Source organism: Chrysochloris asiatica, unplaced genomic scaffold (assembly GCF_000296735.1).
Source record: "Chrysochloris asiatica unplaced genomic scaffold, ChrAsi1.0 scaffold00006, whole genome shotgun sequence".
NCBI classification, from domain to species: domain Eukaryota; kingdom Metazoa; phylum Chordata; class Mammalia; order Afrosoricida; family Chrysochloridae; genus Chrysochloris; species Chrysochloris asiatica.
The window spans coordinates 27926941-27950959 of NW_006408524.1; the positions used below are offsets into that span (position 1 = coordinate 27926941).

The following is a 24019-nucleotide window of genomic DNA, read 5'->3' on the forward strand; positions in this document are numbered from 1 at the left end:
AACATTTTGCTAGAATACAGGCTGATTTATGACAGTAGAATGGGCCTTGTTTTGGGGTTGTCCTATCTTCATGCAGGTTATATATCCCTACCTCACATACAAAAAAGGAGATGTCTCTTTCTTGGTATCACATCCAGAAAGCACACTAAGTCCATCTGTCTCTCATTGGTGACTAATTTTCTTGTAACTTTTTATTGTGAATTGAGTGAAGGTGTACAGAACAGATCATCAGTCCCACGTTCAACAGATCATACACTTTGTGTCATTACAATGATTGCAATCCCCTGCTTATACCATCCGTTAACAGTATTTACCTCTGTTCACTTTAACACTCCCTGTGTCTTCCACTTCCGTCATCTTTCCTCTGCCAACCTCTCTCATGTTCTATATTTATTGGCGATTAATTTTGATCACTTGGACAGGAGGCATTACCATTTTTCCTCTAGCAACCAGTGCACTGTAATTTGAAATAGTTCCAGTCTTTGAGATACAAACAAAACAACATGCTACTAACTGATAATTCAGAAGCATAGTCTTTTCAAGTTGCAAAATATCTTGATAAGTGACAAAGTAAAGGAATTTTGTAGTAAAAAGAGGCCTTTGGTAAATCAGTTTTTAAAAGTCAGTTTACAATGAAATATTAGTCAGCTATGAAGGGAAATGAAATCCTGATGTAAGCTACAACATGCATGAACCTTGGAAATATTGTGCTGAGTGAAGTAAATCACAAAATGACAAATATTGTATGATATCACTTATATCTAGAATAGGCAAATATATAAAGACCGGGTGTGGCGCTGTGGGTTAATGCACTTAGACCGTTTGAACCACAAGATAGGTGGTTCAAGCTTACCAGCTGCTCCTTGGAAACTGTATTCAGGGTTGCTATGGGTTGGAATCAATGCAACATCACTTAACAACGACCACAACAACAAAGTTTATAGTGGTTACCAGGGGCAAGAGGAAGGGGAAAAGAAGAAGTCATTATTTAGGAAGCATTGACTTTCTGTTTATGGTAATGAGGAACTTGGCGATAATTATTGGTGATGGTTGTACAACGTAATTAAGTGTAGTTGATACATTTAATTAGCTTAGTTAAATGTAAATTATACATGTGAGAAACATTGAGTTGGCAACTGTTGTGCTATATATTGGTTACATATATGTTATATTTACATATAAACTTGTATCAGTTGAGAGTATATATTTACAGCAACTCAAATACTCAGGGTTGTTTTCTAAATTCTAGAAGAAATGGATGTTTTTATGCTATGTTTTTAAGTTCTGCCTCTTCCTTTACTCCTTTTTATAATGATTATATCTTTATAGTTTACTTCACTTTAAGGTCAGCTTTTAATACTATTTCAACGGAGAGAGAGAAAGTGAAGCAGCTGATGGAACAGGATGTCACCTCTTCCCCCTCCGCCCAGGCCATTGGTCTGAAGCATGCCCTGTCATCCGTAAGTTGCATGTCTGTGCCACAGAAATGCCGTGCCCAGGTTTATGAGTTCTTCATATGTTACATCTGCATGGTTGTGTTGAAAATCCATGGTGGAGAAAACCAAACGCATTGTCCAAATTATAGTCTAACCTTTTAGCACATCTACTTATTTCAAACGCCAAAAAGCAGCCTAACCCAAATCTAGTCTTTTACTGTGTTCCATATTTTGAGTTTGGTTTCCTCCTCTTCATTAGGTTGATTTTTCAATTTCTATAAATCTTTTATTGATGTTTTGTAGACATTGTTTTTGTTTTTATAATTTTTTATTATGAATTTAGTGATAGTTTACATGGGAGAACGTCAGTTTTACATTCATCCTATCATATTTCACTTCATTGCAGTGATTACAATTCCCTCCATGCATCATCATTCAACAGCATTTGCTTTCATCCCCTCTGTTGTTTTTTGGATGTACACGGAAGCACTCAGGAATATATAACCGTTCAAACAACCAACAAACAAATGGTACACCCCACAAGCCTGCCCCCTGGCTGTTAGCACACAGCCCCTCTCCATCCCAGAGTCCAGATTCCCTAGCCACTCCATCTCTCCATGTCATCATCTCTGCCATTGCTGCTTCTCTGGATAGGGTCCTGCATGCAGCTCTTCTCCCTTAATGGTCCCAGAGTCCTCCGCTCCTGGACTGCAAGATCAATCACTCCCCTCCTTTTGTTACAAAATGTCTACGTTTATATTTCCAACACTCACAGTCCTGATAGCAATCATTCACTACTGAACTGCAAGAGTCTTATCCCCATCTCCTTTCACCAGCCCAGTCCAGACAGGTTGGAAACCATTCAGTGGAGATTCTACCTTCCTCCGTATCTTCTGGAACTAGGCTCCCTCTTGAAATCTTGTAAGCCAGTCACTTCTTACCTTTGTAGCCTTCCATTTTGGGTATTGTTGTTGTTATGTGCTGTGGAGTCAGTTCCGACTCATAGTGACCCAGTACAGAGTTTCCAAGGCTGTAATCTTTATGAGAGCAGAAAGCCTTATCTTTCTCCCGCAGAAAAGCTGATAGTTTCAAACTGCTGACCTTGCAGTTCACAGCCCGATTCGTAACCACTACGCTACAGCCAATGTCTAAGTTGCCCATCTCTTGTCAACCTGTATACCGAAGGGGTAGGAATGATCCTCACTGTAAAAATTTGTTCCCTCTTGAGCTACTACATTCATAGGTATAGGTCATAAACATTTGTTTTTTAAGGCTTACAACATGTGACAGTTTGGAGGACATTTGTGCATCTGAGGCCCCTCAAGATTAGATGACTTTCCAAATGACACATGGCAAAGCAAAATTTCAAATTCATGTTCTTCTCTACTGCAAAGCACTGACCGATTTGCCTCTCTCTCAAAAACATGGAAATTATGTTATTTTATTGTACAGTAAAAAAGAAAAAAAAAAACAAACCATTTTCTGTTTCTCGTCTCCTACCCCTCACTCATTCCCAATGGTCAGGAAGAGATGAGTTATACAACGTGACTGTTAGGGTAATTTTTGAACCTTCATAGCAACAGGAAATTTGCTATCAAGCCTCAAATACTTTTTTACAAGTTGTTTTTTCTCTCACTCACTCCTTTAATTAAATTTCAGCTTATTCCTTAGACTTGTTAGACTCCAAGAGGTGTGCCTCCTAAGACCGGACCTTGAATTGCTGAAGTTGTTCACTGTTTCTCAAGAAAGTGGAGAACTTTTGAAATAACCTACTTATTTGCTCTTACTCTTTGCTTATACTTTGGAATTCCTACTTTAAACAAAGACAGTGTGTGTGCACAGGTGAAATTACTATCTGAGGCAATTCTGAATTTTCTATTTGGGGGCAGGTGGTAGTGGTGAATTTCAGGTTCTTGTCAGGAGGAGTCCTAGTGAGTGGCACAGTTGTTTAAGCAGTTGGCTGCCAAACAAAATGTTAGCAGTTTGAACCCACCAACTGCTTTATAGGAGAAAACTGTGGTAGACCGCTTCCATAATGATTTATAACCTTGGGAACTATGAGTAAGAATCGACTTGATGGCACAATGGGTTTGATTACTCTGGTCTAGTTGTCAGGAGCCAATTCAGCATTGAGAGAACCAGAAAATACCCATTTGTGCATATTTTCTATTAATCTTGTTACCAAGGAAAGTGATGCTGTTAGTGTAGTGTGAATGATAAACTCTTTTTACTACTTATTGTTGTTAAGTGCCACTGAGCTGGTTCCAAATCATACATAACTACCCTGTATAGAATTTCCAAGGAGCAGTTGGTGGGTTTGAACTGCTGACCTTGTGGTTTGCAGTCCCGTGTTTATCCTACAGTGGTACACCAGGAGTCCTCTATACCAGTAGCACCTGTTATCGCTACAAGATATTTAAGGAATATTCACTCAGTTGAACATCCAAGTATGCTCTCTCTGAAAAAACAAAATAGCGTTGGTTTCCTCCATGTGTAGTTAATTTTATATCTTACTGATACAAAGTACTTCCTAATGTTCCCATTATGTGGCTTTTAGTGCATTTAGAAGGAATATTTCCGATGGACCAAAAAAGCCCCTCTCCCCCTTAGTCTTCCTGTCCTTTGACCTCCTTCCATGGAGGTCTGGCTTCATCCTGCTAGTCTGCTCTGTGACAGAGGTCATTGGGACTACATTAACTCTGCTTGCCTAGGCCAGAGGTCGTTCTTACCTTTGCTGATGAATTCATTCCTCCCTCATGTTCAGGATTTTGGACATTTGAGATAAAACAGAATGATTCTTTTTAAAAAGTTTAGACTTCTGGTTAAATTTGAGACTTGTTTTCTAAAAAGTATTATTATTTTAGTTGTCTCTGGACTATCAGAATGGATGTAGTTATGCCATGTGTATAGTCATTGGTTCTTTTCTCTATTATAGCTGCCTATGGCTTACAGAAAAAGAGAAACTCCTAAAAAATCACATTTCTATGGCCATACTAAGACACTGGCCACCAGACAGCTGACCAGTTAGCCAGAAGAAAGCAAGTGCCCCACAGAGAGTATAAGCTGCGGTTGTGTGAGCTTTGTTCTTCTCAAGGTTTCTGAAAAGATCCCTAAGGATTTTCCAATGACCCATACCAAAGGAAACCAGAAACGCTGTGTGAGGACCAGATAGAGAGAGGTTTAGGCAGTGCCCTACCCCTGTGTTCTCAGCAGGTAGACCCTGTGGGCCCTAGCAGATGGACAAGCCTTGTTTCTTGAAAGAGAATCAGGAAGCCAGGTAGATGGATGTGTGTGTAAGCAATCATGAAGCTGCTGTGGGAAGGAGGAGGGGACCGTCACAGAAATTTGTCATGTGGATCACAGAGAGCACAGGATTATCAGAGTGAAGGAATCATCTTCCTTTACGTTTGAGCAGTTCCCTCCTTCTTAGGAGGTCAGAATGGGGAGTGGGACCTGTGCTGGGAAGAATCAAAGAGATGCTGGGTGGTCCCATGCATGCTCACATTTTATACCCACCAGCCCGGGACCACAGTCCTTACCCCCTATCCAGGTAAGCTGTTTTTTGGTTTATTTAATTTTGTTTTTAAATTGAATGCCACAGTCCTAAAGAATGAAAAAAATGATCAAAATTTATATTGTAAAACAATAAAGTTAATCCTCTACAAATTCCTACTGGTCTTTCTAAAATCCAGTTCAAATGGTGTGATAACTAAATGGCATTAAAATATACCCGATCATAAGAAGGTGGGAACATCTTTTTCAAGGTGGAGAGAAGCCTGAGGTGATTAGGAAGTAAATTGGCAAAAGAGACCAAGACAGTTGGTAAAGGAGGCCGAGAGGCTGAGAAAACATTAGTCATAATAAGAACTGGAGGTGTCTGGTGTCTGGTTTCCTTCTCCACTGCCCTTACTAACCCCTCCTTCCATGCCTGGAAATGAGAGCGAAGAGGCATCATTTCCGGAGCTTACTATTATTCCTTATCTCCCAAGCATCTCTGAGTAGATGTCCTTTAGGAACATTTTCAAAATGAAAGCCCAGAAGGGCCCCTGGGGCCACGTCTCATATGTTAACGCTCACAGATACCTCTCCTGCCAGGCCCATGGCTGTGCTTTGCTGACACCTCCCTTTATTAACGTGGCCCCCACTATTTTTAACATGTTCCAGGCACTAGCACAAAACACAGATCTTAAAGAGCGCTTACGCAGAATCCATGCCGAGTGTCTGCTCCTCGACCCTCCTGCTGTTGCCAAGTTGGGTGACAGTCTGGCCGAGGTGGGTAAGGTTCCCTGTCTGTAATGTCTCCGAGCACCACCCCTCCCTGGTGACACCCTCTGTCCCGTTCGTTGCACGGTCTCCCTGCTTCACCCTTGTGAGTGGTGTTTGCACCCAGCCTGCCTCCTCGTTGGTGATTGTGAAGCTGTGAAGCTGCAACAAGGATTGGGGACCTCAGGGTTCAGAGCTTTCTGGGGAGTATCCTGCTATTCTCACCCTATGTGCACCACCACCTCCGGAACTTTTTCCCTTTGGTATTTCTTTATCCCGTCTCCCTCCGCAGTATTAGTGTCTTTCCCTGAGTGGGAAATGGTGGAAGACAATGTTTTCTCCTCTTATTCTCAAAACACCTACAGTTCTTGTACCTCTTTCCTTGCTCCTTCTCTAAGAACCCCTCTTACCCTTTCTTTATGGTGGTTTCCCTCTGCCCTTCCTGGGGATTGTTTTCTTTCAATGACCAGAAAGAGAAGAACACATGGGGGGTGGGGGGAGGGGAACGACACAACAATGTGTTACATTAAAATGACTGGGTTAGCTAATAAATAGCACATTACAAAGGTCTTTTCTGAAGATGTGGGCATTTAACCCAGAATATTCTTCGAATGTGTTTAAAATGAGTAAGTTCAGAAAAATATAAGTAGATGACTCTAAAAATAAGTACAAAAGAACAAAGAAGGGCATGACTGTTTTTAGCTACCTCTTATGTTTATATGACTCAGATGTGCTAAATTTCTCATTAACAGATTAGATTTCATTCAAAATAAAAAATAAAGATGGTAATACACAAGGGGGTTGTGTGTGTGTGCGTGCATGTGTGTTGGTACGTGTAAGTGCTTCAAAGGGTTTTCTGATGTTTAATTTTGGCGTTTCTGAGTGGAACAAATGGTTAATGCATTTGGCTGCTAACCGAAAGTTTGGAGGTTTGAATCCACCATAGGCACCTTGGAATAATGACCACTTCCCATCAATCAGCCATTGAACACTCTGACCAAACAGTAGGTTAGCTTAAGCAGTAAAGACTATGTGCCTTGAGCGTTGTACTCTTTTTAGATGTATGTATTTATGGATTCCCAGTGTGGTGGTGTAGGATAAGCGCTGGACTGCTAACCAAAAGGTCGGTGTTTCAAACCCTCCAGCCGTTCCTTGCCTTGGAAACACTATTCAGGGTTGCTATGAGTCAGAACTGACTTAACAACATACAGGATCCAATTGACAACAGCAACCTAAAAGATTAGACAGAAACAAGGGTCAATGAGTTGATGTTACTGGGAAGGAACAACTCAGAAAAGGCAGGTAGGAATGATTCCATAACTGAAGTGTCATCAGTGTACATTTAGAAGCTGTTGAATTGCTTTACATTAATTCAGTTTCTCCATAACTTCTTTGAAGCCCCCTCATATCTTCTAAACAACAATAAAGTAACTTTTAAAAAAAAAAGAGTAAGAAAACTGTATAGAGCTCAGTTGTACTCTAACGTACCTGAGTTTGTAGTGAGTTGTGGTAGAACTGACAACTGGTAACAATGTCTAATCTTAATCCTTCCACCTTCTTTTCCTGCCCTTGAAGAAAAAGCAAAACCTTCACTTCTGAGAGAAACGATTGTGTCAGGCAATGAGGAGAGAGATTGGAGGCTAAAATCAGTCAGTACACAGTTGATGAGGCTGGGGCATCTGCCTCATGTACAGTGCAAACCCTGCTTACCTTCTCTTCTGACGAGTCGGTTACCTTCTCTCCTTGGCGGGCAACCAGCATTACCCTAAGTGCTTGTGAGGCACCTAACAGTGGTTGATGACGGAACTCTTCTATGGACTAACCTTCCCAAGAGATCTGTTTTTCTCATTTTGATCCAGACATAAACCAAGCCACCTACAGGTCTAGGCACGTACCTACCCCTTGCTCATTCCTTTTTAATGGCCTTGGTTTTAGGCTTGGACAAAGTTGTGTGTTCACCAACTAGCTCCCTCTTGCATCTGCACATTGGCTGCATAAAGCAGAACCCAGTCACTGTGACAGCTACCTGGGAGGGTTGCTTGCTACCAGACAGCTAGGTATTCTGCAAGGTTTCATGTATTTCTTTCCATAATATATTTACCTTTAAAGTCCTAGTCTTACATAAATTACAAATAGGTCAGTGGCAAGTTGATCATGCATATTTTTATGAATTGATGTTCAGTGTGTATGGTATGGCTATTTGTGAATTAAAAAGGAAGTCAGAATCACAACTCTTTAACATGCATATTTTTAAACTAATCCCAGAGGCTATGGGCTTGAAGACCTAAAGAAATTAAGTTGTCTTTGTAGGGTGGTGGTAACATCTCTCAAACTTTCAGAAGCATTCCTCAGAGTATTGAATCAATGATGTGGTGTCTCAAATATCTGTCTCCTCCTTTAGTGACTTTGTGTGTTCTGTGTTTTATCTGCTTTTCACTAAGTGGTTCAGGCTGGATGTTCGTACCAGGAAAAGTCCATTGTTGGTACCCAGAAATAAGTTAGAGAATAAGTGTACATGAATGCCTCAGCCTGGAAACTTCTTCCTGATTTATGTTTTCAGATACTGTACAGGCTTCTTCAACACTGGGGACAACAGCCAGGGACAGCAGGGTCAGCCCAGGGATACTATTTTTATGGGTCACTTTCATTCATCCCTTCCTGTTTCCTCATTTTACCTGCACAGATTACTCATCTTAGGTGTTGGACCTGGACAGATGCATTCTGAAAGCCTCTCTCTGCTTCCGCATCCTATTAGGTTCTTCTGTTTCATGTTCCTGAATTTACATGTTACCAAGATTATTTTAGATTATTCTAAATTCCAAACAAAAGGGCAAGTGACTTTTTGGTGTAATGTTCTACTAAATTCTAAAGTCCATCAAAGAAACGTCTGGAAGAAGAAAGGAACTGGCCTTAAATGCCCACCTGTCTGCTGTAGTCCAGGTGTGTTTGAATGAATTATTTCACAAAATCCTAAACGCACCTCTCTGACGTATGTGATAGTAGTTTCAGTTTTGAAACAGGAAAGTGAAGCCCTTAAATAATGACCCCTAGGGCACAGCGCTAGTAGGAGACTCTATCTAAATGAGTCCAAAGCACGTGTTCTCTCAACATCACACTGCTACCTAATGAATCCTGGTGTGGAACTGGGAGTTAATCCGCTGGACTGCAAAATCAGTTTAAACCTTATGGTCAGGGATTCAAGCTCACCAGTCCCTCCTGAGAAACCTTATACAGAACCGGCTCAAAGGCACATAATAACAATAACAACAATACACAAATAGTTTTATATAAAAAAACTACCAACAGGTTAATAAGGGCCACTTCTGGATGATGAGACTTTTAAGTGATATTTATTTCATTAACACTTGTCTTTATTTTTATTTTGAGCCTGTTCCTTTTATCCTCAGGACAGATAATAATTTTGAAAAAAAAAAAAAAGATTATGTCACAGTGTGGTTGGTAGAAGCTTATACACTTAGATGCATACAAGGTAGTTTCAAAAAGTTTGTGGAAAAATTCTATTATCTTTTAATTCCGTTTTTCTGTGAACTTTTTGAAACACTCTTATATGTGTGTGTGTGTAGATATTAACATAACAAAACAAAGCTATGTGTAGCAAAAGGGTTGGAAAGAAATGTGTCAATATGCTTATATTGGTTGTATTGTGGGATAAGATTCTGATGTTCCTTTCACCTTTTTTCTCTAACTTTTCTTTCTTTTTTAAAACTAAACTGCCTTACAAACTTGAAGGGAAAATATTGAATTGGTTAATATTGTACTAAATGAAGTCTTAGGATGTACAAGTCACTATCCCAAGCTGTGGTAGCTGTTACATGGTTTGGTGTTTCAGTCTGTAATCAGATGAAGTGGCGAGAGAAGTGGAATCAGAAAAGGCTAGGCACTAGACTTACTGTTTTCAGTGCTGGCCGGTTAAGAAATCCTCTTGACCTATCAGTCTTGGAGGAGGAAGATACAGAGCAAGCAGGAGTGGCTAGTTATAAATTAATGAGTTGAACAAATAAATAAATGATGAGCGTTTTATGTGGCAGTGGAATGTCAAAGACACAGGGCGATTCCATTGTTTCAATGAGCATTAAAGGAGCTCCCATTGTGAACTGCAGTATCTTCAGACTCAGAGCTTAGTGGCAGGCTCTTTGAGGGGAGACACCATTCCCTTGAAGATGACAGCTTTGATACTTACTTATGGATCCTAAAGTGATCTCTTTGCTAACATAGGAGGAAACCTACTTTTCAGAGGCTGTATGGATGTTAAAATGGGTAGGATTATGATATTTAAGATGAAACAAAGACAGTGATGCATGTTTTTAAATGTGTCTGAAGTAAATATTTCATAAAGGGGTCACTTGTCCTTTATTAATTATGAAGATCTGCCTATCAGAGCCTCTCCTACTGGACCATAATTTTCAGGAGGCTTGGAAGTATGTCTTGAACTCATAAAACTTCTGAGTGAGAAATAATGTGCCTTAACTCATCCCCAAATTACGGTGGGACTAAATGATCAGAAACATGATGATGATGTAGAAGCAGCTCCTTTTCAGCCCAGTGAAAAACGTTAGGAAGCTTGTGGGGAACTATCACCTGTAATTGGAAGGAATCGAATCATCTTGTTCTGAATCTGTTCTAATTCCTCAAGGTCTTAAGTCCAATGCCACCTCCTCTGTAAAGGCCTCCCCCTCAAACAGTGCTGCTTGATCAACATCAACCTCTGCATCCTCTTTGCATTTATAAGCACTTTGTTCTTCAACTGTAGTATGACATGTGTTGATTTGTGTTCTCTGCACCTACTTACTCAGGTCAGAAACCATGTCTCCTTCATGATTCTGTCTCTCTTTGGCCAACACAGGACTATGCACATATAAAGCAGCAATTTGTTGAGTTGAATTGAATTTCCATTTGCAAACAGAATAGGTATTCAGATCTCTGAATACCTTCCAAAGTATTCAGGTCCTTCCAGGAAGGAAAGTATAGACCCATTGGAGTAAGTACAGCCACCTAGTCAGTGGGGTGGGGAATCAGGATTATATGGGTGACTAGAAAGCAGTGGTATTTTGTTGTTTGCTTAGAGGCTTATAAAGGAGGTTGGGAACTTCCATCCCTTGAAGATCCATTGTGGTGGAGAGAGACAGACAAAGAGAATTTATCTTTGAATAATGAGTAATGAATGATCTACCACCAGGGGCACTTCTGGACCAAAATCACACTGCTGATGCCTCAAGGGACAGCTCCAAAGTTCTGTGAAACCATAGAAGCAGAAAGGAACTGTGTTCTCTGAATGAACTCTGCAAGGACATACATTCAGTACAATTCAGAGGAAATTTCAGGATGAAAAGGGACATCCTGCAGTGGGAGAAATAAGGGGATATGATTCAGAGAGTATTTGATTTTTTTTTTTCCCACCCCCATAAAGTGAACAAAGACTGATGGGAGTAGTTATTCTTTTGTCTTTAAAATGTATTGTGAGTGCTGGAGCAGTGGTTGTGCTGGAAGTGAGGGGCCCATTTTGGGGAAGATGGCCACATTCCATTATTTCTCCTCAACTTCAGAGCTGACCCCTGCTTGGGATTGCTTGTTTGCATGGGCCTTTGACATTGTGTATCATTGCCATTAAAAAGTGGGGTTTTTTTTTTGTTTTTTTTTGGTTTTCTGTTGTTTCTCTTGAGCCTATTTGAAAACATATGTGTGGTTTGTGACATGGTTTTTTCAAATAGGAAAACTCCAGAGATGAAAACCGAGCTCTGGTTCATCAGCTCTCCAATGAAAGCAGACTGTCCATCACCGACTCGCTCTCAGAGTTTTTTGATGCCCAGGAAGTTCTGTTATCACCAAGCTCTTCAGAAAATGAGGTTTGAATACTATTTTTAATTAGGTGCTTTGGAATCTCTTGTGCTGCTTTGCTGATTGACCCTGCTCGGTAAACACCCATAAATTCCATAGCTCATCTCTATAGTTGCATTCTGAGATTCTTTCTCATGCCTCCTACCTCAAAAACAAAATCTTTGTTTAAAAAAAGAGTTTTGCTTGTAGAGGATGTTTCGGTACTTTTACTCTGACTTGATTTATTATGATTTTTTTATATAAGTTTATAATTTTGACTTTTAACTATTTGATAATTCAGTATTTCCACTGCAAGGAAAGAGATTAGCATCTTTTTTGCGTGTATGTGTTTTTAGAGGTCATAGAATTTAACTTACATTAATAGTTACATGTATAATAATGTTGTTTTAAATGGCTATATAAGAAGAGTAATTTTCTGTATAGGCAAGCTTAGTATAAGTTTTAGCATTCTTGAATGTTAAATGCATACTCTTATCGTTCCTTTAACATATGGTTAAGTGCAAAAGTATTTATAATAACTCACAACTTGAGTTTACTAGGCATTTTTCTTGTGAGAAGGAATCAAGGATGTATATATATGATTTTTAATGACAGGTGTTTGCTGTGACTATCACCAAGACAAACTGATGGTATAGGCCTCTATGAGAACAGCATTGAAAACTATCTCTATAGATTGGTAATGTGGGATTCAAGTAGTGTTTGATTATTTGGAGAAACTGTTTTATGAACGGCCAGCTGTCAATTTAATCTCACTGTGCTGTACTTTGTTTTCTTCTTCCCCCTAGATTTCTGACGACGATTCTTATGTAAGCGATATAAGTGACAATCTTTCCTTAGACAACCTCAGCAACGATTTAGACAATGAGAGACAGACCTTGGGTAAGATTTCAATGATTACATCTAAGAAAGTTTGGCTCTCTCTAGATACTAATTGGAGAGATTGAGTGCCTGCTGCTAGCAGGTACTCCATAAGAAAATTAAGACCAAGTCCCCACCCTTTAGTATTTTGTAATCTAACTGGGGACATAGCACTAAACACATGAAAGATACATTCATTCACAAATTTGACAGCTTGTACACATTTATATTTGATAAAATTAAACTATTCCACTCATGTAAATATCAAAATGTAATGTAATGGGTACCCCCTGTACAGTCAAACACAGTAGAATATAACTCTTTTGCCTTAGGTTTCTAAGGGTTTTTGTAATTTAGGAATTCTGTAAGACTGATAACCACAAGGTTGGTGGTTCAAACCCACCAGCCACTTCTCAGAAACCCTGTAGAGGGTCACTATGAGTCAGAACCACGACACTTAGCAACAACAAAAACAGGCTTAAAAAAAGATTCGCTCTTAGTGGCACTTAAGTTTCAGATTCTTCAAGGTAGCACATTTGAAAGCAAAGAGATTGAAATATGTCCCTGTACTACCAGTGAATCCCAAGAGGAAAGTTGATTCTAGGAAAGGCATTTCCTCATGCTAGTTTGGACAGTAGAGAGTTCTGGGTGACACCAATGGTAAAAAGCTCCACTACTGGCTGACAGATTGGTGGTTCGAACCTACCATAGGCCTGGCCGTCTGCTTCCAAAGGATCCTAGAACGTTGAAACCCAACTCTGTGGAGCAGTTCGTCTGCGCACACCTTGGGTCACAAAGAGTTGGCATCTATTCCACGGCAATTAGCAACAGCAGTTTGAATTATGAGGTATCCAGACTTTCTTTCTCCAGACAACTCTGATACAAGACTGTTTTGTTGTTGTTGTTAAGAGCCATTGAATCAGTTTTGACTCATAGCGACCCTGTGTAGGGTTTCCAAGGAACAGCTGATGGGTTTGAAATGCTGACCGTGTGATTTGCTGTCCAGCGCTGATCCTACAGTGCCACAACAGACGTCCAAGGTTGTCTAGAAAGCCATTCCAAAGAACTTGCCCGATGGGGTAATTCTGTATCACAGATCCTGTACCATCAAATTCCCCTAAACTTGGTTCTCAATGTATCTTGGGAGTCTCTAGGTTTGTCGGTCCGGCTGTGGACAGCCAAGCAGAGCCAAATTTTCTATCTATACAGAAGACAGGAACCATATTGGATGCATTTTCAGTATTTCAGTGCTTCTCAATTCAATAATTATGCATGAAGTAAATGATAACATTGTTACTGAATGCCAAAGAGCTGCCTTTTTGTGAAGCACAATATAGAATAAAGGGCAGGTCATTTTACTATCTTATAGAAAACATCTTTTCTGCACCGTAGTTTATCAAAGTGAGAAACTTCACCATGCTCTGTATTGTATTTAAATTGTTTCTGCAGAGATGAATCCCTCTGTGAAAGAGTCTAAGAACCAGTGGGTTGAAAGGAAAAGGCTTACAGTACAGTAGCAAGTTTATGTGCTCCTTGTTTTTCTAGAGGACTGAGGATGCACATTAAGAAATGAAGAGGCATCAGTTACTCTCTTGGCAGGCAGCTCCCATACTAAAATTTCACTCCTGGAGGTGGATGGGGACTGGAACACTGACTAACACAAGTCCTGCTTCCCTTTGAGGCCTGCGGGAGGTGTGGGAAAAGGGACACAAGTGAATGAGGGTTCCACGGTCAAAGTTGGGAACAAAAGACTTGCCCAGAACTTAAGACAATGGTCACGCTCAGTTGAAACTAGCCAGAAAGGAGATTTAAGAGGTTAAAGCTGTTATACCTTATCCCACCCACCACCCACCTGTCAGTGTGTCAAAATGAGGTGGCATGTGTGTTGCAGGGATGCTGGAAGCTCTGGCATTGGTATTTCAAATACCAGCAGGATCACCCATGATGAATAGGTTTCAGCAGAACTTCCAGAGTAAGATGGACAAGGAAGAAAGACCTGGTGATCAAAAAGTAGCTAATGAATAAGGGGTGAGTGATTGATCTTACAGTCCCAGAGTGGAGGACCCTGGGACCATCAAGGGAGAAGAGTGGGAGTGGAGTGTGGGACTCTACCCACAGAAGCACCGATGCCAGAGATGGAGGCAGAGATGATGACATGGAGAGATGGACAGCTGAGGATTCTAGACTCCTGGAGGGAGAGGGGATGTGTGCTGGTGGCCGGGGGGCAGGGTGTGCCCTTTGGCAGTTTGAATGATTGTATATTCCTGAGTGTTTTGGTGCACATCCAAAAAAAGAAGAAATAAATAGAAGCAATACTGTTGAATGATGAAGCATGCAGGGGATTGTAATCGTTGCAATGAAACAAACTGACGTTCCCCCATGTAAACTATCACTAAATTCACAATAAAAACTTTCAAAAAGCAAAACAAAAGTAGCTAATGAAACCCCAGTGGGTCACAACAGTATATGGATCTGGTCTAGCGATGGGCTGTGAGCCCCCTTGTGTGGAGGCCACAACACTAGAATTGAGCATGTCCATAATTGTGAAGATGGCGCAGGGCCAAGCAAGGCTTCGTTCTGTTGTACTTGGGGTCACTCAGTGGCAACTCACAACAGTATTATCCTACAGCCAGTTTGCTAGAATGCTGACTAGCATTACCTTACTTGAACAAACACTGGGCAAAAACCAGGTTTCTTCTTCATCAGTATTTGAATCCTAGAAATGGGTGTGCCATTTGGGGAAAATGGGTGTCTCGTTTGGGGAAAATGAGATTTCTAAATGTCAGTACTCTACTAAAAAGATTGGATACAAAAATAACCTTTGTGTTTTGATTATTACACAGCTTTGCCTGCAGAAGAATCAAGATCTTGATATATTATAACACTAAAATTTCTCTGAGCACATAGTAAATGTTAGCTATTTAGAGTGTTTCCTAGTAATTTCTTAAAAACAAAAACATGGGTACCTTTCTGAAATAAATTAAAGAACAATAAATAAATAGAAAGACACCTACTGCCCATGAATTAGAAGACTTATTGTTGAAATTGCTACCCAAAGTGATCTACATATTCAATGCATTATCTATCAAAATTCTATGGGCTTGTTGATAGAAATGGAGAAACGGGATCTCAAATGCACATGGATTCCTAAGGAGCCTTGAATATCCAAAGCAATATTGAAGAAGAACAGAATTGGAGGTCTCTTACATCCCTATTTCAAAATTGCTACTGGCAAAATTGAGAACAAGGGGGCAAAATTGAGGATCCAAAAATAAACCCATACATCTGTAGCCAGTTGATTTTCAACAAAGGTGTCCAGACCATTCGATAAGAGTCTCCAACAATTGCTGTATTTCCACATGTAAAAAAAAAAAAAAAAAAATGAAATTGGAACCCTCCTATATCACATGATATACAAAAATTAACTAAAACAGATCAATGACTTAAATAAAAGCATTAAAACCATAAAATTCTTCAAAACCGTGAGAGGTGAATCCTCATGGTTTTGGATTTGGCAGTGAATATTATCCAACCCGAAAGAGAAATGAAGTTCTGATTCTTGCTGCAACATAGATGAACCTTAAAAACACTATGCTGAATGGAATAAGTCAGATACAATAGGATCCCATTTACAGGAAATATCTAGAATAGGTGAATATGCAAGACAAAAGTTTAATGGTTAATGGTTACCAAGGCCTGGGAGGAAGGGAGGATAGGATATTAATGATGGCATGTTAAGATTTTGTATGGGATGATAAAAAGCTTTTGAAAGTAGCTGTTGTAGCTGAGTTGGCACTGACTCATAGTGGCCCTCTATGGTGTTTCCGAGGAGCAGCTGGTTTGTTTGAACCACCAACCTTGTGGTTCGTAGCCCAGTCCTGATCCTGCAACTCTACACCAGGGCTCTGAAAGTAACATCATGAATTTGATGCTTGTAATAGCTAAGATAAGAAACTTGTATTACCACAATAAACTTAAAAAACAAATACAAAAACCAAATGTATGGTCTTCATGGATAAATCCATAATGTTTTCACTGGCCAGTTTTGTTCAAAAGTAGATCTCCAGATCAACGCCCGTGGAAACAGTCAGGAAAGCAAATGACATACTATACTGAGCATTATCTGCTGCAGAAGACCTCTTTAAATATTAAAAAGCAAAGATGTCACCTTTAGGACTAAGGTGTGCCTGACCGTAGCTACATGGTATTTTTCAATCTCCTCATAGTCGTGCAAAAGCTAGATAATGAATAAGAAAGACTTAAGAAAAATTAAGGCATTTAAATGATGATGCTAGTGAAGAGTACAAATATACCATCAACTTCCATAAGCACAAACAAATCTGTCTTGGAAGAAATGTACAGCCAGAATACTCCTTGGAATCAAGGATGGAAAGACTTCGTGTCATGTACTTTGGGCATGTTATCAGAAGATGCCAGTCTCTGCAGAAAGACATCATGCTTGGTATACAGTGAAGGATTGGTGAAAAAGAGGAAGCCCCTCAGCGAGATGGGTTAACTCAGTGGCTGCAATAAGGGACTCACATAAGGGTTGTGAGAAGGGTGCAGGCCCAGGCAGTGCTTGTTTCTGTTGGGCATAGGGTTACTATGAGTAGGAATCAACTCAGTGGTACCTAGCAACAAAACAATGTATGTAAACAGGAAATAGACAATTCAGGGAAAAAGAAACATCTCACACCACACTAGAATTTAAAAAAATATTTTAAAGTAAGGAGATAACATAGCCCACCTAACAAAGTAGGGATAAGCTTGGAAAGACTTGGGAGAGGGACTTGTATATGCTGCGGATAATTGTGTAAACCGAAACAGTCTGATCATATGACTCAAAACTCTAGAAATGTTCATAGACATGACATACTAACCCCATGTCTGTGTGTCCTAATAAGATCAGCCAAAATGCAGTCAGTTAGTGTGTGAGTTTTATTCCCAGCTTAGAAAAATACTGAAACCTAAAAATCCAACAGTAGATAATGGTTTGGTAAATGTTGGCGTATTCATATAACAGGGTCATTCTATTATTCAGAATGATACTCTGGGAAATTTTCAGATTATTTGGGTACATACTTACATTGGAGTCCTGATGTGGCACTGTGGGTTAATGCGCTGGACTGCAAAGTCAGTTTGAACCACAAGGTGGGCAGTTTATGATCACAGAAACCCTATACAGGGTCACTGTGGGTCGGAACTGACTCAACAGCACCTAACAACAACATAGTTATGTGTTAACTGGAGGGGCAGGATATATAAAATGATGTATATAATATGAGATATATGGGTAGAGAAAACACTAAATGAAAATATTATTAGAATCAATGGCTGCTGTTTCTTGGTGGCGGAATCGTGAATGACCTTTGTTTCCTTTATCATTTTCCTGTATGAAACTTGGTTGTTTTCATTCAAATTTAGAGTTTTTTTAAAAGAGTTAAAAAGTTGTTTGTTTGTTTGTTATAAATAAACAGTAATCTGCTGTTAGTATAGAAATCCAATTTTCAGTTTTATCATAAGTGTGCATAAAGTACGAGGCATTCGCTTTTGAATAGGAATCCAAGTGCCACCTTATAAGTAAATTCTGTTTTAGTGTATATAATAGCTGTTCAGACTCTTTTGATTTATTTTCTGGCTACCAAATGATTAAGGTTTGATTTATGGATTTGATTTTTAATTATAAAATTTACAGCTTTATAGAAACAACCAGGCTCATTTCATTTCCAGGGCCTGTTCTCGAAAGTGGCAGAGAAGTGAAATCCAAAAGAAGAACCTGCTTACCAGCGCCATGCCCCAACACCAGTAACATTAGTTTGTGGAACATCCTGAGAAACAACATCGGCAAGGATCTGTCCAAAGTGGCGATGCCGGTGGAGTTAAACGAGCCCCTGAACACGCTGCAGAGACTCTGCGAAGAGCTGGAGTACAGCGAGTTGCTGGACAAGGCTGCACAGACTCCGAGCCCCCTGGAACGGATGGTGAGGAACCCCTTCCAACAGCACTGCCCCCACTCCCAGCTTGCTGCCCTGAGGCACCAAGATGGGCTGCTGGTGTTCACTTTGATGGCTCTGGGGACAGTCTCATTTCTTAGCGACGTCTGGTTCCCCTTGTCAGGATTTGCCATTTGAGGGCTTGTCTTTGACAGCTGGTGCCTGAAGTAGTTCTGCTCGGTGGTTTTATGGACCCTCATTCTCCAGCAGCCTGCCATGGGATTGTCTGATATGCCTGTCTGGAAAACACATCTTCAGGGCTGTCCGTCTGTGTGTTTATTTTTACTACCCTGGGTGGATAGAATTTAATTTCTCATTGTTTTTCTCTTTCAGGGTAAATTTCCCTTGAGATTTTTTTGGTTTATTTTTAGAAGTGCCCTGTCAGCTGCTAGACTTTTTAGAAACAGTCAGAGAGGAGGTTTTTGCATTCAAACAAACAAACAAAACTCCTTCACTTTTTTCATTTTATTTTATTTTATCTTTTCATTTTATTTTATATTTATCTTTATTTTTATAGAGTAGTTAAAAAAAAAAAACTTACCCTAGAGTAATCCATCTTGACTTCTCTATTCAGTATGCTTTCCAGTCACAGATGATTGGCTTCCAGGTATATCTGGGCTTCTGGTAACACAAATGGCGTAGTAAAACACTTGGGCTACTAATAAAAAAGTTGGTGATTTAAATCTACATAGAGGCTCCTCAGAAGAAAGGGGCTGGCAGTCTACTTCTGAAACATCAGCCATTGGAAACCCTATAGAGCCCAATTCCACTCTCACACACATGGGGTCACCATGAGTCAGAGTTGACTTGAAAACAACTGGTTTGGAGTTATTTTGTGTGTGCACTTTCCAAGTGTTCTAATCCTTCCCCTTTTGTGATTCTGACGGATCTGTTCTTTTTTAAAATAAGGTGACTGTTCCACTTTTGCTTCTACAAAATTTGTGAGCATCTGGGTTTTTGTCTTCGTGGGATGCTGAGACCTCAGTGTCTCCCCGCATCCTGGACATTGGCTAATTGGCTCTATTAGAATAAGTGTCCTGTCTTGAGTGGTCCAGCAGAGCTCCCTTGTAAGCAAGCGTGCCGACAGCCTCCCATTGATAGAGGATGTCATTCTTTTCTCAATTTTAAGCATTCTGCAGTTGTAGCCCTCATTGAAGCTTCATTTGATTTGAAGATTATAAGGAAACCTTAGTGGCTGGCTGAAAGGACCATCCATTGTCATTCCACGGAGTCTCAGGGGCCTTTTCCCATCAAAGAGGCTTCTTCCTTGATACTAAAGATAATACGGGTAGGATTGAAAAGCAGGCTCTGTGTGTATGTTTGTTTGTGGGCTTTCATCTCTTGACTGATTTTTCTCCCTAGAAAAGGAAGGCAAATAGCTTCTGAAGTGTTAAAACTCAGTGTTTGTGGATAGTTCTTTTCTTTAAAGAAAAAGCTAACTTTGAAGATGAAAGTATTCTTTAAGGTGTTTTGTTCTTAGAGATCCCCTAGATTGTCATCTCAGTGGTTGGCATCAGTGACCTTGAGGAGAAGTTTAGGGAAAGGCTACACAAAGCATGGGGAAGGACAAGTCCAAGTTGGCATTGAGCCGAACCTAACCTAGGAGATTTTGTTCACTTTATGGGTCAGCTTGTGCCCTGCACAGATTCTGTCATGTCACCTCCCAAAGGAGGATGCTCCATTGTAGCTGCTCCCGCCCCCGTTCTTCCCCACACCTCTTATGAATGACGCGACCCAGTCTTCTTTTATAAATGTTCTATTCTGAATTGTGAAGATGAGTCAGGATTAATCCAACATACCACATGGCCTTACTGTGACCTTAGTGTTTAGCAGGTAACATGACAGTATGACATTACTGTTTAGCAGGTCACATATGAGGAAGCAAAGGGAATAGACACCCAGCTTTCAAGAACAAAGGCAGTCACAGATGGGACTGACTTGAGCCTAGTGAATTGATGTTTAAAGCTATCTAGCTGCTTCATAGCATTCAGGTGTGCATGGTGGTAAGTTGAATCCTATTGCAGGCAGCACCAAAGCTTGAGTGGAAGGCGTGGAAAGGTCACATGACTTATGAACATGTATAAAGAAGCCTCCCTGCGTGTTGCAAACAGTAAACACACTCATCTGCTAGCCTACAGATTAGAGGGTCAAGTTCACCCAGAGGCACCACAGAAGAAAGTTTTGAAACATCAGCCATTGAAAACCCCATGGAGCGCAGTTTAACTATATTATACTCTAGAACATTTATGAAAGGCATTCAACTTTCATTCAGTATAAGAAATTTCATGAATGTTCTGGGAAGGTGAAACATTGAGGTGGTTGCTCAGTATTAAAAAGGAAAATGTGTTATGATTACTTAGTTTTACCTTTTTTTTTTTTTGCAAAAGTAAAGGAACAAGAGGAGAGGAGAAAGAAATACATGGGTCTTTGGTGCCTCGAGGGATGGGGTCAGAGGGGAACTGCTGACAGTGATGAGAGCCTCTGAGAAGGCCATCAAAAGATTTTGTAGATTTCATGTTCACTTATCGTTTTCCTTCCTTTCTTGGATGATTTTTTTGGCCTCCCAGGACTTTTGTGGGTTTTTTTATTTTTCAAAGCAGCCCTGATGGTACTTTGGTTTAAGTGTTGGCTGCTAAATATAAGGTCAGTGGTTCAAACCCCCAGCCACTTCATGGGAGAAAGCTGAGGCTGTCTGCTACCATGAAGATTTGCCGTCTCAGAAACCCTAGGGAAAGAGGTCTACTCTATCCTACAGGGTCACCAAGAATTGGGAATGGTTTTGGGAATCAAGAAGCAGAGGAAAGGTACTTATGTGGAGCAAGGATATAGCTGCTCTCTTTGATGGCAGTGTAAGATAAGGACTGGATTGCTAACCAGGTCAGCAGCTGCTCCATTGGAGAAAAATGAGACTGTCTACTCCTGTCCAGACTTACATCCCCAGAAACCTTCTTCAGGGTCACTGCGCATCGGAATTGGTTTTGGGACGGTTCTGTGCTCCTGTGTATCATGTGCCTTGTTTCTAGGCTCAGGAGACGATGACTCACAGATTTTTCTTCATCCGACTGAGCTTTTAGATTTCTACAGTATCGAATAGTGAGTGGTGAAATTTGAGAGGCTTACTCCTAAATTTTGAAAGACATCTGGCTTTTTATTTTAATGCCCTTCCCATCCCAACCACAAAAGGCTTAAATGCTTTAGAATGATGTAAGGATTAGCAAATAATGATGGACTTGCTAGTTCAAGACGTGATGTAGTTCATTTAATAATTATCATCATCTTGATAGTCTCTAGCAGCTTTTAGGCATCGGAACAAAGAGGCGATGTTTCAGTGTATGGTTAATTTGTTTCTGGACCAAATGAGCATTATTTGAACCTGTTACTGACCAGGCGTTTGATGTTTTGAAATAAAACCATAAAGAGAGAAGTCGACGTTTTCTTCCTTTGCTGGTGAAATCTCTTGGTGACAGTGAAATTACAGAAACTTCTCTCCTCTCTATTCTAGGTATACATGGCGGCCTTCGCGGTCTCAGCATATGCATCTAGCTACTTCCGAGCTGGGAGCAAGCCATTTAACCCAGTTCTTGGAGAAACATACGAGTGCATTCGTGAAGACAAGGGCTTCCGGTTTTTTTCAGAGCAGGTAGATATACATCATTTTTGTTTCTTGTGAGGAGTTGCTTATATGTCGATACATGGGCTTCTGAAATAGTCATTTCCCAAACACACACACACACACACACACACACACACACCCCTTCCCTGGCTTCAAAGCAACGGAGATAAGTACAGTGCTTTAAATCATAAAGGACAAGTATCAGTTTCCCTTCCACTGAAACCTAGTCACCACCCATGAGCCTTGTTGTTAAGTGCCATCAAGTTGGTTCCGACTCATAGTGACCCTGTATAGGATTTCTGAGGAGCACCTGGTAAGCTTGAACCACCAACCTTGCAGTTCAAACTGACCTTCTAGCCAAGTTCATTAACCCACAGTGTCACAACAGGACTCTTTAAATACCTAGTAATGCTGAGCACTGGTAGCATAGTGGTTACGAATCGGGCTGTGAACCTCATGGTCAGCAGTTTGAAACTACCAGCTGTTCCGCGGGAGAAAGATGAGGCTTTCTGCTCCCGTAAAGATTTACAACCTCGGAAACCCTGTACAGGGTCGCTATGAGTTGGAACCGACTCCACGGCACATAACAACAACAACAACAACAATTCTGAGCAGTCACTTAACTGTGTGCTTGACAATGCACTTTCTGTTGAAAGTCACAGTGAGGACTTTGCCAACCTTGGAGCTTTTCCCTAGCTGCAATGTAGAGATTTAACTAATTGACAGCCTTCCTCGCTCAAGAACACCCCCACTAGAATAGATAGCATCAAATCATTGCATTACTGATTGTGATTTAAGGGCAATCATTCATTCCTGTACTTATTTATTCGCTCAATAGTCATAGCGCATTTGCCGTGTGTCCATCTTTGGTCCCAGTGCTGAGATGCTGTAGTTGGATGGGGTGGATAGCAGATGACAGTTCTTGTCCTCATCTAATGCATGACCCTTCCTAAACTGCTGTCTGAGTTCCCATTAGACTCATTCCTTTAAAGGATTAGCATTGATTCATGTTTAAGATGGGTTTCTGGAGCCAGGCAGTCCAGGTTCAAATCTCGCTTTTACTAGCTCTGTAAGGAGCTCTGGTAGCGTAGTGGTTACAAATCAGGCTGTGAACCTCAGGGACAGCAGTTCGAAACTACCAGCTGTTCTGCGGGAGAAAGACGAGGGCTTCTGCTCCATAAAGATTTACAGCCTCGGAAACCCTGTACAGGGTCACTATGAGTTGGAACCGACTCCAGAGCACATAACAACAATAACAACATCCATAGAACACTTACACATTGTCTGATAAACAAAGGATAACATAAGTGTTTGTTTTATTTATCCATGCATGATAGCATCGTTTGCAGTTAGTGGGATATTGGGACTATCTTAAGTATCTACTGGTAAGGGAATGTTTAGCTAAAATTCTCACACTGAACATACTACACAGCCCCTCACTAAGTAACCAAGTGTGCTCACTCTGTGAGTCTGTAAACATCAGTGTAGGAATCTTAAACATCATTACTTTGATATAGTTCTCCTCCCCATTCCTAGAAAACTGAGGAAAAGGGGCAGTGGATTCCTAAAATAGTGTTTTTCTTCGTGTTATCTTGCTGCCCTCTTTATAAATTGATTTGCTTTACGGGGGTGGGAGGGAAAGAGTGGTATGAAGGAGAGACTTTTGAAGACCTTGCTTGTAAATTATAAGCAGTCGTGTTGGAGCTGAAAAAAGAATGAATATAATAATCCCAAAGCATATTTTCAGTATCTTCCCAGTTAGAAGCTAAAACTAAAAAGAAAACATGGCTAATATTGGTGAAGTAGGGAGTTAAATCAGTAGTTAAAGAGATAAGATACTTGGATTCAACTTCAACTGGGTTATTTAAATATCAAACCTAAAATGGAATGAGAATAAATGAAAATATAATTTGGTTACCATGGTATCAAGTGGGGGGAGAAAAAAGGGGACCCAAAATAGCCCCAAACTGTATCAGACAATCCAGATAGAATGAATAGGT

General features: G+C 40.4%; 1 protein-coding gene across 4 annotated transcripts in view; it reads left to right on the forward strand.

Moving 5' to 3' along the window:
- The window catches only part of OSBPL3 (oxysterol binding protein-like 3), a 124223-nt gene that overhangs the window by 66799 nt on the left and 33405 nt on the right, over positions 1–24019 (forward strand). For 2 of the 4 annotated variants that reach the window (XM_006832204.1, XM_006832203.1), the window contains 6 exons: positions 1330–1460; positions 5601–5708; positions 11429–11563; positions 12341–12434; positions 18144–18394; positions 21909–22046. In XM_006832204.1, coding sequence (XP_006832267.1) covers positions 1330–1460; positions 5601–5708; positions 11429–11563; positions 12341–12434; positions 18144–18394; positions 21909–22046 — 857 coding nt within the window. The remainder of the gene's footprint in view (positions 1–1329; positions 1461–5600; positions 5709–11428; positions 11564–12340; positions 12435–18143; positions 18395–21908; positions 22047–24019) is intronic. The other 2 variants (XM_006832205.1, XM_006832206.1) reach the window with 1 other exon arrangement.